The sequence below is a fragment of the Physella acuta genome, unplaced genomic scaffold, assembly GCF_028476545.2.
Source record: "Physella acuta isolate Inbredline_101_S28 unplaced genomic scaffold, ASM2847654v3 ptg001468l, whole genome shotgun sequence".
Classification (NCBI taxonomy): domain Eukaryota; kingdom Metazoa; phylum Mollusca; class Gastropoda; family Physidae; genus Physella; species Physella acuta.
In genome coordinates this window covers 106214-123641 of record NW_026732983.1, presented here as the reverse complement: position 1 = coordinate 123641, position 17428 = coordinate 106214, and the positions used below count along the sequence as shown (strand labels likewise).

Here is a 17428-nt window from a genome sequence, read left to right as displayed (position 1 = left end):
AAAAGTAGAAAATAAATTATACACTACTATTTAAATAACTATAAAAAAAGCGTGGGACTCTTCCTAAATATTAGTAAAGGTATCCAATAGATACTAAAGTGACCCACGCTTTTCTTAATAGTAATTTAAATAATAGTGTCTAATATTGAGGAAGAGACCCACGCTTTTCTTTATAGTTATTTAAATAGTAGTTTATAATTTTTTTTCTACTTTTTAGTGCATTATTACATAAAAGCTTGTTATTTAAACGTTTTTTTTATGAATTTTTTTTCAGTACTTTACATGTTTTAATTACAATAGTTAAATGACTAAAAACCATTGTCAAGTTTATAGCTAAAGTTTTGGTAAAATATTATGGGATGGCGTAGTCTAGTGGTAAAGAACTAGACTGTTGACCCGACTAAAAACCATCGGCCGCCCATTGAACGTGATGACGCGCTTTTGTCGTAGAGCCCTCCCTCGCTGCACGCCCAACACGGCCGTCATGACGCGGGTGGATAGAGCTGCCTACTAATTCGGTCCAAATTTTAATTAACTCATAAAAAATTAATTAGGCGACCATAAGTCAAATTGAATGTCTTTATGTCTTGACCCACGTACCAATTACGAACCGTATCTGTCAGTTAGAAGTGTCCGAATTTTCACTCCGTCGTTTCGATCTAGACAGACAGACTGAGGACAGACTGACGAGGAAGTGAGTTAAATAAAAGCTTGTAAAAACTAAATTATCTGCCACTAATAATGCAATAATATAATTAGCAAAATGTGAATGCAAATTGTGCGGATGTGGAAGAGGAAATTATCGCTAGAAAATTATGATTAGCATGGATTGATAAAAGGTAATCTTTTATTTATTTCATTCACTGAATTTACTGTTTACTACTTATAATTTTTAATCAACTATTCCGCAATATTATAGACGCGTCATCACGTTCATTGGGTGCGCAATGGTTTTAGTTATGAAACTCTATTGTAAATTTTAAAAATTTAAAGTACTGGAAAAAAAATGCGTTAATTGATAAAGTGATATATGGTAGGTAAAACACGGATATTTTAAATATTGCCTATTATTTATTGTATATTATTTATTATTATTCTATCTTTCGGTTTGCGGACAAGCTGAAGGTTTTAGAGGAGAGGCGTAGTGAGGGGAAGGGCATATGTCCCCGGGTGCAACCTTAGGGGGCGCCAAACTCGGTTGGAAAAAATTTGCGAGGGGGGGGGGGATGGGTGGAAATAGAAAGTTTTAGGGCGGTAGGGGGGGTGTGCAAATCAAAAGTTTGAGCGGGGGGAATTTCAAAACAAAAGTGGTGCAAATCGAAAGTCTGAGGGGGGTGCAAATCGAAAGTTTAATGGGGTGGGGTGGAAATTGAAATTTTGAGGAGAGGGGGTGCAAATCGTAAGTTTGAGGGAGGGTCAAATCGAAAGTTTGTCACCGGGCGCCGGAAAGGGTCGCTACGCCTCTGTTTTGTAGTCATTCACTGTGTCAGACGCGTCCGCCGGCGCTAGGAAAGGGCGCGATTTGGCGCTACGGGCTTGACTGTGAGCAATATCCTTTATGATTGCATTTAAATTGTGTTTATGTTATGATTGTTGTGTTTGTTTTTTCGTGTTTTTTTGCGTTCGTTTTAGTTTTCTTCTGTTCCCAAGTTGGTACATTTAAAAAAGATTTACCGTGGCGGAGCAAGGGATGCAGGTAGTATATATATATATATATATATATATATATATATATATATATATATATATATATATATATATATATATATATATATATAGTTTGAACTGGGCCTGTGACTACAAGTGAACACGAAGCTGCGTGGAAAAGTGCGTGCATGTGTTTGTGTATGTGCGTGTGTGCGTGGGTGCGTGCGTACAACGTTTAGATATTCCTCTTTTGCTGTAAGGCCGACAACTCTCAACACCTCCTCCCGACACCGCAAGCATTCCCGCCCCTTTATAAGAATGCGGTTTACTGTCCAATGTGGGTTTTTTTCCTCTAAGTTTTTTTTTTAAGCTTTTTTTTTTTCTCTGTCGTGTTTTTGCGTCATGGGTCGAGTTAAGTTTCAAGTACAAGTGCAAACCAAAGACGATGCAAGCTGTCTTAAACTTTGACATAATTAGATAATTATGTAATTAATTCACTTTAATTGCGGGTAGGGTCAAACATTGTGGGTGACAGTTTGCGGGTAAGGTCACATAGTGTGGGTGACAGTTTGCGGGGTAAGGTCACATAGTGTGGGTGACAGTTTGCGGGGTAAGGTCACATAGTGTGGGTGACAGTTTGCGGGTAGGGTCAAACATTGTGGGTGACAGTTTGCGGGTAAGGTCACATAGTGTGGGTGACAGTTTGCGGGGTAAGGTCACATAGTGTGGGTGACAGTTTGCGGGTAAGGTCACATAGTGTGGGTGACAGTTTGCGGGTAGGGTCACATAGTGTGGGTGACAGTTTGCGGGTAAGGTCACATAGTGTGGGTGACAGTTTGCGGGTAGGGTCAAACATTGTGGGTAACAGTTTGCGGGTAAGGTCACATAGTGTGGGTGACAGTTTGCGGGTGAGGTCACATAGTGTGGGTGACAGTTTGCGGGTAAGGTCACATAGTGTGGGTGACAGTTTGCGGGTAGGGTCAAACATTGTGGGTGACAGTTTGCGGGTAGGGTCACATAGTGTGGGTGACAGTTTGCGGGTAAGGTCACATAGTGTGGGTGACAGTTTGCGGGTAGGGTCAAACATTGTGGGTGACAGTTTGCGGGTAGGGTCAAACATTGTGGGTGACAGTTTGCGGGTAAGGTCACATAGTGTGGGTGACAGTTTGCGGGTAGGGTCAAACATTGTGGGTGACAGTTTGCGGGTAAGGTCACATAGTGTGGGTGACAGTTTGCGGGTAAGGTCACATAGTGTGGGTGACAGTTTGCGGGTAAGGTCACATAGTGTGGGTGACAGTTTGCGGGTAAGGTCACATAGTGTGGGTGACAGTTTGCGGGTAAGGTCACATAGTGTGGGTGACAGTTTGCGGGTAAGGTCACATAGTGTGGGTGACAGTTTGCGGGCAGGGTCACACACACAGGGCGGGGTACGGTCATACAGTAAGCATAAGGCAGTGTTTCTTCCAGATTTCATCTCCTGTGAGGGAGGGGGGGGGGTACTTGAAATTTTCGCGGGGAGTGGGGGCGGACTAATATTTCCGGTGGGGGGGGGGGGGCGGACACTGTAAAAAGTGTACATTTTATATTGTTTATATAAATTCCATTTCGTTCGGGGTGGGGAGTCGCGGTAGATTTTCTTCCGGGGGGGGGGGGGGGCGGGGGCGGTGTAGCGCGTGTAGTGTAATACAGTAGGGCTAGGTTCATATAGTGCGGGTAGTGATACATGAACATACTCGCACACTGACCCGTAAGGTTTTGAAATTGTGTCAATATGTCCTCGTGCGATTGTGTGTGTGTTGTGTGTGTCAGTGTGCGGGTTCGGGACACAAGCGGGTTGCATTGTGAGGGTTTCTTTATGTGGTTTCTTTACGCATGTAGCGTCACACACACACTTGGGATTACAAAGTGCGGGTCACAACGCTTGTGCCAGATAATCGCGTCTGGGCCGTCGATCTTAAGGACGACACCTTCCTATGTGTTACTGCACCTAAACGTTCTTCGTTGCTTCCTAATTTATTTTAGACAGGTTTTAGACAGGTAAGGGAATCTTCGGCACGGGGTCGGGTGAACTTAGCTTTACAGTCTGAACTGTCACGGTTCAATTTCTCGTTTGATTAGAATAGGTTAGAATAGTCTAGAACGTAGGTGAGAGGTGTGTGTGAGTTGAGTTAACCCCGGGGTGTTTAGGTATTGTTATCCTATGGTCGAGTGTGGGTATAAAAAGCTGGAATGAATGATTATAAGGGGGGCTTGTTATTGGCTGATTTCGCTGTTCTTGTGAAGTATCGATTTCATAGATTGTCTTCGATTGATTTCACAGATGATCTCACATCCAGTAGGAAGAATAATAAGATAGATGCTTACATCTCCTTACAATCCAACACCATCTGCCACACGTTTCCCCACAGAGGCGTAGCGAGGGGGGGGCGGGGGGACATATGTCCCCGGGCACCGACCTTAGGGGGCGCCAAAATGGGTTGGAAAAACATTGAAAGTTTGAGGGGGAAGGGGGTGCAAAACGAAAGTTCGATGGGGGGGGGGGCATATCGAAAGTTCGAAGGGGGGTGCAAATCGAAAGTTTGTCCCCGGGCGCCGGGAAGGGTCGCTACGCCTCTGGTTCCCCAACAAGAAACCCGGCGACTGCTGAAATTTTTTTTTAATGTAGAACAAAGTACACTTACTAGAAGTTCGCCCTCAAGTAACCCTTGATAGACCATGACAATTGAAACGCAACACTACGATAGAAAATCCGCCCTCATCTGGTCTCATCGACCCCACATAACCCCTGATGTGGGTTTCTTAAGATGATTTAACTGTCATTTTTATTTGAACTACTCTATGAATGAGATAAACTGTATTTAAAACGGACAAATAAAAAACAACTATATGATGAAAAAAATACGATTCTGCAACTCCAAAATCATGCTAAAAGCGCTAATGATAAACTTCAAGAATCAAACTAGAAACATTGACAAGACTAAAAAAAAACGAAAAAGGAATAAGTTGATACAGAACTACAAACTTAATATAATACTTAAATATGACATTTCATCAACATAACGGTACTCAAGTTATCGTAATCACAGACACACACACACACCATACACACACACACATACACACACATAACGGACAAAATTTCAAAACAAAAAGGTATAAAACGTCAAACTTTTTGAAGATCTCGATTTCGATTTTTTTTTGCACGCTTACAATACTTCCTCTTTACTTCGTATAAGAGAAAGTAGAAAACTCTGAATTGACAGACGTAGACCACGTTTGCCTTCATAAGGGATAGCAACACCAGCCGTAAAAACCTATGTGACAGACTACAACCACTCAAACTAACTCAGGAAAATACTCCTGTTTTTTTCAACAACACAAAATACATGGGTTAACTGTATACGACAAGCCAGAGGCGTAGCGAGGGGTGGGGGGGGGGTGGGGGGGGGGGCGGGGGGTGCGGACTGCATCGGGCGACTCAATTTAGGGGGGTGACACCCAGGCAAAACAATAGTAAAATATATAGAGAAAAATTAGAGGGGTGGGTGCAAATCGAAAGCTCAACGGGGGGGGGGGGGGCTGCAAATCGAAAGTTTGGGGGGGTGGTGGTGCAAATCGAAAATTGAAAGTTTGTCCCTGGGAAGAGTCGCTACGCCTCTGGGGGGGGGGGGGGGGTGACACCATTAGGTGCCGCACCGGGTGACACCCGACCTCGCTACGCCACTGCGACTAGCTCTGAAACCACCTTAGGGGTCTTCCATAAATCACGTCCCACTCGTAGGGGGGAGGGAGGTCCGTAATTTTGTGACGGTGTGAGATGAGGGGAGGGGGGGGGGGTTAGATGGTGTGACGTCACATTTTTGCATTATAAAAAAGCTATGTTAGAAAACGAATTTTAGCCGTTATTTTGCGTTTTAGAAAACTATTTAAGTAAAAGTGTAATAGGAATTGATTAAAGTACTCTATGTTGACAGAGTTCAGACTAGATTTTGGAAAAATATCGTATTTTAAGAAAAATTCAACTTCATTTTTGAAGGGGGGGGGGGGTAGGCTGAGGTGTGATGTCATTTTAATTGGTGGGTCTGGCTTTTTGTGACGACGTGTGACGGGGGAGGTAAAAATTGTCCAAAAAAAGCGTGACGCCATTTATGGATGACCCCTTATTTTATAAAACTAACCATCCCCTGAGTCATGTGATCCCACGAACTGAGTCACCCGTTTTATGACTCTCAAATGACAGACTTATATCAGCCTTCACGACTCTGATGTCAGTGTGGGGTAGACGCATGAAAAACAAATTAAAATCCCAGCCAAATTAATGGCTGACACGTGCGATCGTAAATGGCTTTACGAGTCCTTGTGAGACCCGTAAAACACCTTTTCATGACGTTCTGTGTCTATGTTTGAAATTGTCAACCCGTCAACTCTAGACGTCGTGGTCCATATCCCCTCCCCCAACACTCTTTCAACCTCTAACATACACAATGGATTCATTACAAAATCTGACAACTTTTTTTTCTTCTGGAGCGTTGACTGCAAGCACAATGAGTGCAGTCTCAATTAACATGTACATTTTCACGTACATGTACATATAGAGGTACATGTACATCACATGTGCGGGTCAGAGTTTCTTCCAGGCATCACTTCGGGGGGGGGGGGGGGGGCTCCGCAGAACTACATGGAATTTATATACAAAATATATACTTTTAACAGTGTCCGCCCCTCACCTCCCCCCCCCGGATATTGTAGTCCGCCACTCCCGAAAATTTCAAGTGCCCCCTCCCGGAGCAAAAAAATGGAAGAAACACTGGTACATCTACATCTACATCTACATCTACATCTACATCTACATCTACATCTACATCTACATCTACATCTACATCTACATCTACATCTACATCTACATCTACATCTACATCTACATCTACATCTACATCTACATCTACATCTACATCCACATCCACATCCACATCCACATCCACATCCACATCCACATCCACATCCACATCCACATCCACATCCACATCCACATCCACATCCACATCCACATCCACATCCACATCCACATCCACATCCACATCAACATCCACATCCACATCCACATCCACATCCACATCCACATCCACATATACATATACATATACATCTTCTTATGCAACTACAACTACAACTACAACTACAAGTACAACTGCAACTACAACTGCAACTACACCTACACCTACACCTACACCTACACCTACACCTACACCTACACCTACACCTACACCTACACCTACACCTACACCTACACCTACACCTACACCTACACCTACACCTACACCTACACCTGCACCTACACCTGCACCTGCACCTGCACCTGCACCTGCACCTGCACCTGCACCTGCACCTGCACCTGCACCTACACCTACACCTACACCTACACCTACACCTACACCTACACCTACACCTACACCTACACCTACACCTACACCTACACCTACACCTACACCTACACCTACACCTACACCTACACCTACACCTACACCTACACCTACACCTACACCTACACCTACACCTACACCTACACCTACACCTACACCTACACCTACACCTACACCTACACCTACACCTACACCTACACCTACACCTACACCTACACCTACACCTACACCTACACCTACACCTACACCTACACCTACTTGTTAAAAATTTGATTTAATTTAACGTCTATCTCCTCCCCCCCCCCCCTCCCGAATGAAATAGGATTTTATAGAAAATATATGCTTTTACCGCCTAGACCCCTCACGAAAGTTTGAAGTTCAACGCACCCCCCCCCCCCTCGCACAGGAGAAAAATCTGAAAGAAACACTAATGTTATATTTTAAATTTTGTCCGTATGTGTACGTGTGTGTGCGTGCGTGCGTGCGCGCGCGCATGTCTAAAGGTCCTTGTTCTTTTGTTTCCGCCTGGGGTAAGCTCATGAAACGAAAGAGTAGGCAATATCTAATTCGTTCAAAACTTCAGAGCTAGCCCCCCCCCCCACATACTCAGACTCATTAATGTCGTGCCCTAAGGTTCAATTGTTTTTTGCTCTCCCTAGCAGAAAGTTTTACAGCTTTGTAAATAGCGCCCATTGTGAAAATAAAAGACGCTAGTAAAATCAGTGCCTTTGTTGTTGGTGATACAATCTTTACTTGTTACCCCTACCCCTACCCTTACTCCCCCACCCACCACCCCACCCCACCCCACCCCAAACATCGAGGGTATGCATTTCTCAATCACGAGCCCGTGGAACGAACCAAACGTTGGCGTGTTACCCCCCCCCCTCCAGTCCTAATAAGGTAATTTAGTCGAATATTTTTTTTAATACAAGCTTTGGGAAAAAAGTCAGATTTCGGGAGCGAGATGGAATTCACCTCCCAACCACCACCCTCTTCTCCAACCTCTCCCCTTAGCTACCCCTAAATCACCTCATTACCCCTTCCCCCCTCCTCCACACCCCCCCCACCCCATTAAAGGCAGGTAAATTTCTCCTGTCTCCCTTGTCCCCAACGCGAGTATTCGTAATCGTAATCGAAGTTAGCCCTCCAGTTTAGGCGGTGAGTATTCGAAATCGTAATCGAAATTAGTCTTCGAGTTCAGGCGGCACTTTATATCGGAATACGTGATACCCCAAGCACATTCTGTTGAAAACATTCAGAGATGTCGCATGCATGATGATGTTTTGAGATCTATGCAAACTGAGAAAGGCATTTGGTATGTTGAATTTTCAATTTATTTTCTAAATTAGAAATTAATTAGTTAATTGGAATATTTTTTTTTATTTTAAATATTTTTGTAAAACAATTTACAAGAACAGTTTGTATTAAAGTAAATTTTTTTTAAATAACGTATCAGTTATGAAATTCCAGGCGTGGTTTTTTTTCAAGGCATCTAGCATCCCTTCCCCTAAATTTTTTTTTTCTAAATTACAAACTCAAATTTTTGTTTTACGTGTTGTGTAGAAAATCTCTTAGGGACGCTAATAATGTGCGTTCATTTACTTTACCTCTACTGTAAGTTTTATTTACCCTTTTAGTTCTGGATTGTTTAGCACACCAAGTGGTATACTTTATAACATCCCTCCTTTATTATTTGTATCAAGCTGTTTATTTACATGCCGTTGTCAAGAAAATAAATTTATCAGGATCTTATTCTTTCAAAAAAAAAAACATTTACCATAGTGAGGTTTAGCTTTCTATTAATAGATCTACCAGTTGCATATTTTAGTGACATTTTTTAAAAGCCAATTCCAGACAGTTTAGATGCATAATTAAAGCTGCATATGTTTGCTACATTTCTTACTACACAGTTTAGTTGTACAACATACTATTTAGTTGCAAAATTTTAGTTGCTTAATAATTATTAAGTTGCATATTTTAGTTGCATAATTAATATTCAGTTGCATATTTATTTGAATTCTTATTTTTATTTTGACAAATTTCACATTCACCGTTCAATAGCGCGCATATCCGGAATCGCCCTTAAAAAGCACGCATGTACTTCATCCCCCTAAGATAGAGCGCATATTTATTAGTGGTAGCTGCGCTTTATGTTTATTTACATGGGCTACATTTGTTGACTTAGTCACCAAGTTGCCTTAAGTTGTTTTGGTTGGTTTTTTTTGGTAGTTTTTTTTTGGTGTGCTAGAGAGGGGGGTCGGGGGGTAGGGGAATCGAAATATTTTTAATCCGAATTTTATAGAAATAGAATAGCCTTAACAAATGATTCCCCGTGAACTGAGTTTTTACTTTCTCGTATATACAAAGTATAGAGAAAGTCTTGTAATCGTGCAAAAAAAAAAAAAAAATCGAGATTTTTACAAATCTCGACGTTTTACACCTCTCTGATACGGAAAAACATAATTTTGCAATCTTGTCCGTATGTCTGTGTGTCTGTGTGTCTGTGTGTCTGTCTGTCTGTCCGTGTGTAAACACGATAACTTAAGTACTGTAACAGCTAGGTTGATGAAATTTCATATATAAGTATTTTATCAAAATCGTAGATCCGTATCAACTTTTGAGCGATTTCCGATAACCGGAAGTGGTACTTTTCCTACTTTGAATTTTTCAAAAGCCTATAACTTGAGTACTATTTCAGATAGATAAATGAAATTTCACATGTAAGTAAAAGATCTAATTCTCTACCTTCTCTAATTTCCGTTGACTGGAAGTATTAATTTACGCTACTTCCGATATCTCAAAAAACTAATGTAAATTTTAAAAGTACTAATAATATTGCGCACTATTATGCGCTTTTTTATTTGGCGTTCACTTAGTGTGCAATTAATTTGTCTACGAGATTTTATTCTATTTTTAAAACTTTAAGTATTTAAAATGGATTAAAAATCATGTCTATAGCCCGAAATCCCATCCCATGTTATTTTATACGAGCCGACCCGCAGCGTATCATACGCCGCTCTTTAGTTGTTTTATTTTTTACTTTTCAGTAATTCATAATTTGTGAATTCGACAGTACCAATGCTGCCACTGAAAATATTTGCTTTAAAACACTAACCCCCCCCCCTCTTTCCCCTAACCCCGACCCTACACCCCCCCCCCCCCGTGAAAGCAGCCTCCTCTTAGTTATTTCTTAGTTACCCCCTGTAAGTTTAAAATCGAACTAAATTATCTGCCCCTAATAGAAACCGGACTCTACGATTTGTAAACATTTAGCTTTGTAAACATTTAGAGTGAACACCGCTCACCAGACAATGTTGGGGTGGGGTGGGGGATGGTAGTGATAGAGAGAAAGAGAGGGGACTGCAAGGAGGCGCTTGCAGCTTGTTTTCTAACTGATCCCAGAAGAGAATTATATATATAGATAAGAATATTCGAGAAAGTTTAGGGGAGATCACTCCCGGTTTATTTTTTATGTTTTTTGTTTCAGCGCAGGACACGTACCTGGCAGGAAATATCTAACCCTAACCCAGAGAACTACCTCTACCACAAAATGAAATGATCAGATCAGTTACACCCTCTTGGTTGATGTACAGCTAAAATAAATAAAAAATGGCATACGAACAACTGTAGATGTTGTCTAAAAGTATGAACTCAAGGCATAAGAACAAGTAGTCAGAACCAGTTAGACTACGTTCTAATTCATGCCAATCCAAATATATATCAACTGTATGCCTACCAACGCATTCAATGCTGGATGAGATTCATTGGATAGTGATACGTACAAACACTATTTCAGTGTGCTGATATCTACAATGAACTGCTAAAATGCATTGGAGTCTAGAATAACTTAAGAACTTATTGGGAGTCCTAACGCTTATATTAACTCTCACATTATATGAAACATATTCAAGATTATTCATTGCACCGATTTCTGCGTATGCGAAGTCCCACACGGAGCATTCCAATCGCCGGAACTTTAGCTGACAAGGTGTTCTTACAGGTATATATTTTTTCTACATAAATTATTCCACTGCATGAAATATCTATTCTTTTTAACATTGGTGTATAAAAATTAATTGTCAAAAAAATAAGTTTTTAAAAGTTTAGTTCTTTTTAAAAAGCATTTACCATAGTTAGCTTCAGCTTTCTTCTGATATCAGTTGCTTTTTCTACTGCATAATTTTGTTAAATAACACAGTTGAAGTGTTCTAATCGGCATTAAAATTTATTTTTCTATAAAAATTATTCCAATGCATGAAATATCTATTTTTTAACATTGGTGTATAAAAATTAGCAGATAGTAATTCTTGTCAACAAAATAAGTTTATGAGGATTTAGTTATTTTTAAAAAAGCATTCACCATAGTTAGCTTTAGCTTTTTTCTTATATCAGTTGCATATTTTACTGCCATCTTTTAATTGCAAATTCCAGTTGAATAGTTTAGATGCATAAGTTAGTTGCATAATTAAGGTTCATATATTTGTTGTATAATTTAGTTAAATAACTCAGTTGAAGTGTTCTTATCGGTATTTTTTTTTTTTTATAAAAATTATTCCAGTGTTTGAAATATGTATTTTATTGACCACATTCTAACTGATAAGTATACGCTAATGACATTAAGGTTAGTAAAGTTCCCTTTCAAACCTGACGGTCTACGGGGGAAGTAGAGTTCACCTGTTTTAGTGACCTCGGCATATGAAGGGAAAGTGTGGTCAGCACTTTGCCCAGCCGCCTCTACTTTCGCTAACTTGAATTATCCATCAGAGTTGGATAGACTCAGGGACAGTCTACTGACTTGAACCCGGATTCAAACTCACGACTTACGGGTTAGTTAGGCCTATCCGTCACCTATTGTCAGGGTATTACACTATACATGTAAGTCTGTCAGATATATATATATATATATATATATATATATATATATATATATATATATATATAAAAAGATTTAAAATGGCACCAACCTGACCTAATAAACTGCTCTTTGGGCACTGAGGTCGAAGATAACATGACAAGTTATCCTCTCGACTTATTTTGGCATTATCTCGACGAGTATAAGGTCAACTTGATTTGTCCTGGTACTAGTGTGACATAATTTCAGGGACTATTCAGGTTTTTTAAATACACCAATTACTCTTCAAGTTATCAATATTATAGTCTAATATCAAGTTACAACACGATTCATAAAAGGAAACGCCTGTGACACTAGGATAGATAGCTAATACATCAAGGTGCAAAAATGACTTGAAAAATTTACAAGGCTGACAATAATTGCAAGCATTCGGTTCATAGTTGAATTACCAAGTCACTAGTGTGACTTTCAGATATTATCCTGATCTAGAGAGGCAAAGCAGAGGCGAAGCGATCTATTCCGGCGTCTAGGGCGAACTATCAATTTTGACCCCCCCTCCTCTCTCATATTTCTATATATAGTTATACTTTTCTGTGCAAAAGAGCTCATCCTAGTTTGAAACAGTGGCGTAGGCGGGGGGGGGGGGGGATTAGGGGGGGGGTGCGAATCGAAAGTTTGAGGGGGGGGGTGCAAATCGAAAGTTTGAGGGGGGTGCAAATCGAAAGTTTGAGGGGGGGGGGTGCAAATCGAGCGTTTGAGGGGGGGGGGGTGCAAAACGAACGTTTGAGGGGGGGGGGGGTGGTGCAAATCGAAAGTTTGTCCCCGGGTAAAAATTGGAACCCCCCCCCACCCTTGAGACGATCCTGGCTACGCCACTGGTTTGAACGTTTTGTGGCGCTTCTTACCAGCTCCTATCCCGTAACATTTTCTATCCCAGTGACACAAATTTGATGTAGAGAATACTTAAATTAGTGTGTGAAGCCTTGTAGTTGTTTATTTTGGTAACTTTCAGCTTAAAATGAGCTTTTAATTAATGTTTCTACCCTTTTAAGCCCGGCCATCTGGTCGGCGTCCGGGGCGGCTGCCCCACCCGCCCTCCCCAAGCTACGCCACATCTTGCCCGACATGAAAGTAGTAGGACACACGTGGTAAAGAACTAGTCTGATCAAAAAAAGTTAATCTACCTTGTCAACAAGGCACCATACTAACTTATCAAGATAAAATCTTCACTATCTAGAACATGACTGAACAAGGCGAGCATTTCGAGATTATTAAAATACTAGTCTAGCATTAAACTGGGCGTCTCTTATGTGGCTAGACTTAACTACAGAAGTACTAGCTTAACATAGATTGCAGATACGCATGCATGCACGCACCTTTGTGTAACAACGCGTGTTGGTAGACAATACGGTGTTATTGTGAGTTCTTCAATGAATACGAATAACAGTTCTTTCAACATGCAAGCTTATTCACATTAATAAAATAAATCCATAGGAATTAATAATGAAAATCCATAGTGAAATAACAGCAATCAAAATGCAATCCAGAAACAGAGTGACGTGGTGACAGCTTACAACATTCTTGTATACAGGCGCTATGCAGTAACTATACAGGCACACCTAGTCCACCTTGCGCTCCCCTTTTATACCCTACATTATCTCCCCTAACGTCAGTGAGCGATCTCACAAAAAGCATCGAAAATCATGACTAGTAGCTCACACAGTCCTTCCGTTTGCCAGGTACTCTACTTGCATACAACTTCATGCTAAATACAATATAATAAATCATACAAGAAGTACAGTCTGTTACACGTCCCCTCTTCAAATAAAATTTTGTGCAACAAAATTTTCAAGTACAATGTCAGTAGGGCAGGATCATGTGCAAGACAACAAAAACTTTTGAACATCTCAAAAAGTAGAGTGAAAATACATTCAGTATAGACTAAACATTTGTAGTCATAAGTTTATAGTGCAGAAAAATGCAACAATATGTAGTGTTTCTGTCACTCACTAGGTAATTTCTTGATTGTTAAATTGAAAAGTTTTATAACAATATGTTTAGATCAATAAGTGTTTAGAAAATTTTCAGAAATTTTATTATACAGTGGGCCAAAAATTACAATCAGCTTGTTCATAAACAGAACCGTAACATAATCAATGATGATTTAAACCTGATAAATAAAATGTGTCAGTGTTTGAAAAAAAACTTTAAAATGCACAAGCATTATGTGTGATAGTTAATACATAAATATGTTCAAATAGGAAAAACACAAACATTTCAATCACCAAGTGACTGTAGTTTAAACAACATTACATCAATTGAGTAAAATATGTCTCCAAACTAAATTGGTACAGAACTTATCATATTCATATCAACTCATTTTAATACTCAATAAAAAATCATCATAACATATTCAGTGGTAACCTTCCTTACCAACAAGGCATTATATTACCGCGCTTGAGTGATTTTCTTGTTGTCTCCCCTAGTTGACCCATTTAAGTCACATGTGGGTCACAACACATCAACAACATTCCTGCCATCAAAAGGCTCTGACCTATACATGATTCATCATTGAGACTTCCGTCTTATAGTTATGCGATATAAATAGTCCTTAACTTTTACAGTAATGACTGTAACTATTATTCAACCTTTCATGAATTTGATACTTAGCATGATATCAATTCATAATTCATATGAGTTTCAACCCTTCTGTAATTGATGACGACCTGTTTGCCATCTCTCCCTCAAATTGTGTGTGTAGCTTCTAGCCTTGCTACCATGATAATTCAATTGATTTCTTTTAATTAGTCTGAATTCACTTATATTGTTGCTAATTGTTTCATTTTTACCGTTTTCTTTATTCTCTTTGGGTATCTGTTTTACTTCCTTTTCCTCTTTGGGCATTTGTATTATTTCTTTCTTTTCTAGTTTCTGATTCATGTCAGTAGTTTTCTCACTTTGTGTTCGTTCGCTTGGTTTATCGACCAACTTAATACAAATATTATGGCTTTGCCTTGGCCTCTCATAATATTTCTACGTTAGGTACCTTTCATAAGTATATCTGTTCACGCTATTGTAGTTCTGATCGTAACGTGATACATTCTTTCTTAAATTCTTTTTACTGCTGTATTTACCACATGTAGTTCTTTGTATATTATTGTTTCTTCTCTGATCTGCCAATCTATATGTAAGCCCTGCTAGGGGGGATACCTAATATCTACCCTTCTTCTAGGCTTATCTAACTAACTACTGTCCGGTCAGTGCAAGCCTGGATAAACCCAGACTGGTTAATAACCTAACCTTAGTCTAAATAATGAAAACAAAAAAAAGCTTTAACAATAATATAAAATTTATTTAAAAAAATAATAAATATGGAACCAAAAGTTATTATAAAAAACCAGAATCTAGATCGAGACAAAACACTCAAGACATACAAAACAAACAGAACTCAACGAAACAAAACACCCAATTTCGGACCACCGTCCTAGAAAGAGGAAAAATAAGACAAATCAATTTAAAATGTAAAAAAAGTTATACACAAGGCAGTAAGCTGACACAATTGTCAGCCTAAACAAGAGGCTCTCATAAATGAAAGTAAAATCTACAATAATCCATGACTAAACCCAGGCCATCGTGCTACCACGTGGTCTGGATAAAACAAACATTGAAACTTCTCAAAGTCAAGACTAAATAGATCTAGTATATAGTCACTTTGTATACAAAATCAGCAAACAAAAATATGGAAAACATAATAAAACACTATAAAAATAACCCTACGTTACCATACACCACATAAACGTGACAAAGAAACTCTTCAACACACAGGCCTCGACATTCCAGCAGAATGTCCCTCCATGTCGACACACCACATCCACGAACAAAGAAACCAATACTACGAACAAAGAAACCAATGCTACGCACAAGAAAATAGTCCCTAATACAATAATAAGTAACATTCAGGACATAAAGCAAAGTGGGGCAACAATCCAAAACAAAGTTTGCATAAATAATAACATTAAAATATAAACAAGACAATAACCAGGCTACAAACCATTGTAAAATCGAAATCATATCAGCGCCATAATAGCGGACTACTTAACTAAAAACCACAACAATCCTCAAAGGAACATAAAAAGCGACATTCGCCTTCTTAGTTACAAATAATTATAATAACAGATAAACACACTCCAGCCGCTCACATATACCAGCATTGATCTTGGTAATGACCTGTTTTTTCCACAGTAAAAACAACTGTAAGATTTTGGCTTCTGATAATTATGTTTACTATATGCATAACTTTATAAACTGCTTCTACTTTCAATTGGTGGTTTAATTACATTGTATCTTCTAGTTCTTGTTTTCACATTTCTTGTTTTCCTTGTGATTCTTAATTTACTTCAATTCATTTATAAGTTTCTTTGTTAGTTTCTCCATCTCTTTGTTAAATTTATTTTGGAGTTCTAGTATATCTTCTTTATAGTTTGACTCCAATTTTCTTAGTAATTATTCTATAGGTATGTTCTCTCCATTGTTGCTTATTTTGTTGACTGACTTATTTATCATCATTGGTTTTCTATCGCCCAATAGACTTATTTTATCTTGATTCCTGCCATACTCCGATGGACTTATCAAATCATCTTGACTGCCATTCACTGATGGACTTAATTCACGTAGACTGCCATTCTCTGATGGACTTACGATACAACATTTACTAATAGCCTATCTTTGCGCACATGCGTATGAGTGATTAAAGAGTCAATCTTAAGACATTGTGTCACCTTGAAAGTTCACTCATTATTTTATCCTTGGGTTTCAATTCTACTTGGATTATGATACCCTCTTCTTTATTCTTAAGGTCGCCCATATTTTCTTCTCTAAGTTCAGCTTTAAGTTCTGCCTGTTCACTTTCTGATTTTGGTTCATTTGTGTCTGTTAAAGCTCTTGATCCATCTAGCTCTATTTCTAGTTTAAGCGTTGCTTCAAATGCTTCTCTCTGAAGCCGTATTTTCTCAGTTTGCGCTTTTAAATCTTTGTCATTTTTATCTTTCTTCCTTTCATCTGCTCCTTTTTCTGTTACCCTCTTCCTTTCATCTGCTTCTTTTTCCAAATTTCTATCTTCTAACCTTCTAGCCATTTCCTTGTCATTTGCTTCCTTTTTATCAGCTTTCTCTTTTTCTTCTCTAGCCTTGTGTTCTTCTGTTTTAGCCTTCTCTTCTTCTTTTTCTACTTTTTGCTGTTGTTTTACAAACGCCAACCTGTCTTCCATCTTAATGTTTAGCTTCTCCGCCATTGCTATACATTTTGCCATACTAGACATTTTTATAATGTTATTCTTACAGAAATAATCACATTCAATATAATGCTTATTTCATAAAATATAAAGAAATAGTTTATTAGTTTACAATGTTTGGATTAACTAAAATATAACACCCCTTTATGGTTTGTAGCTTGTCAGTAGACACTTGACAGATGGTAATCCATGAAAAATGTTTATAATAAATATATCTCC

At 39.1% G+C, this 17428-nt stretch overlaps 1 protein-coding gene across 1 annotated transcript; it reads right to left on the bottom strand.

Moving 5' to 3' along the window:
• Positions 1-16693: 16693 nt before the first annotated feature.
• Positions 16694-17209, bottom strand: LOC131928171 (myb-like protein X). The gene has a single exon (XM_059284112.1). The coding sequence runs from the start codon at positions 17207-17209 to the stop codon at positions 16694-16696; it is 516 nt and encodes a 171-aa protein (XP_059140095.1).
• Between the last annotated feature and the right edge of the window lie 219 nt (positions 17210-17428).

What these genes read in the sequence shown, in the direction of transcription:
- LOC131928171 (XM_059284112.1), bottom strand. Translation starts at nt 17,209, where the DNA reads ATGGCGGAGAAGCTAAACATTAAGATGGAAGACAGGTTGGCGTTTGTA.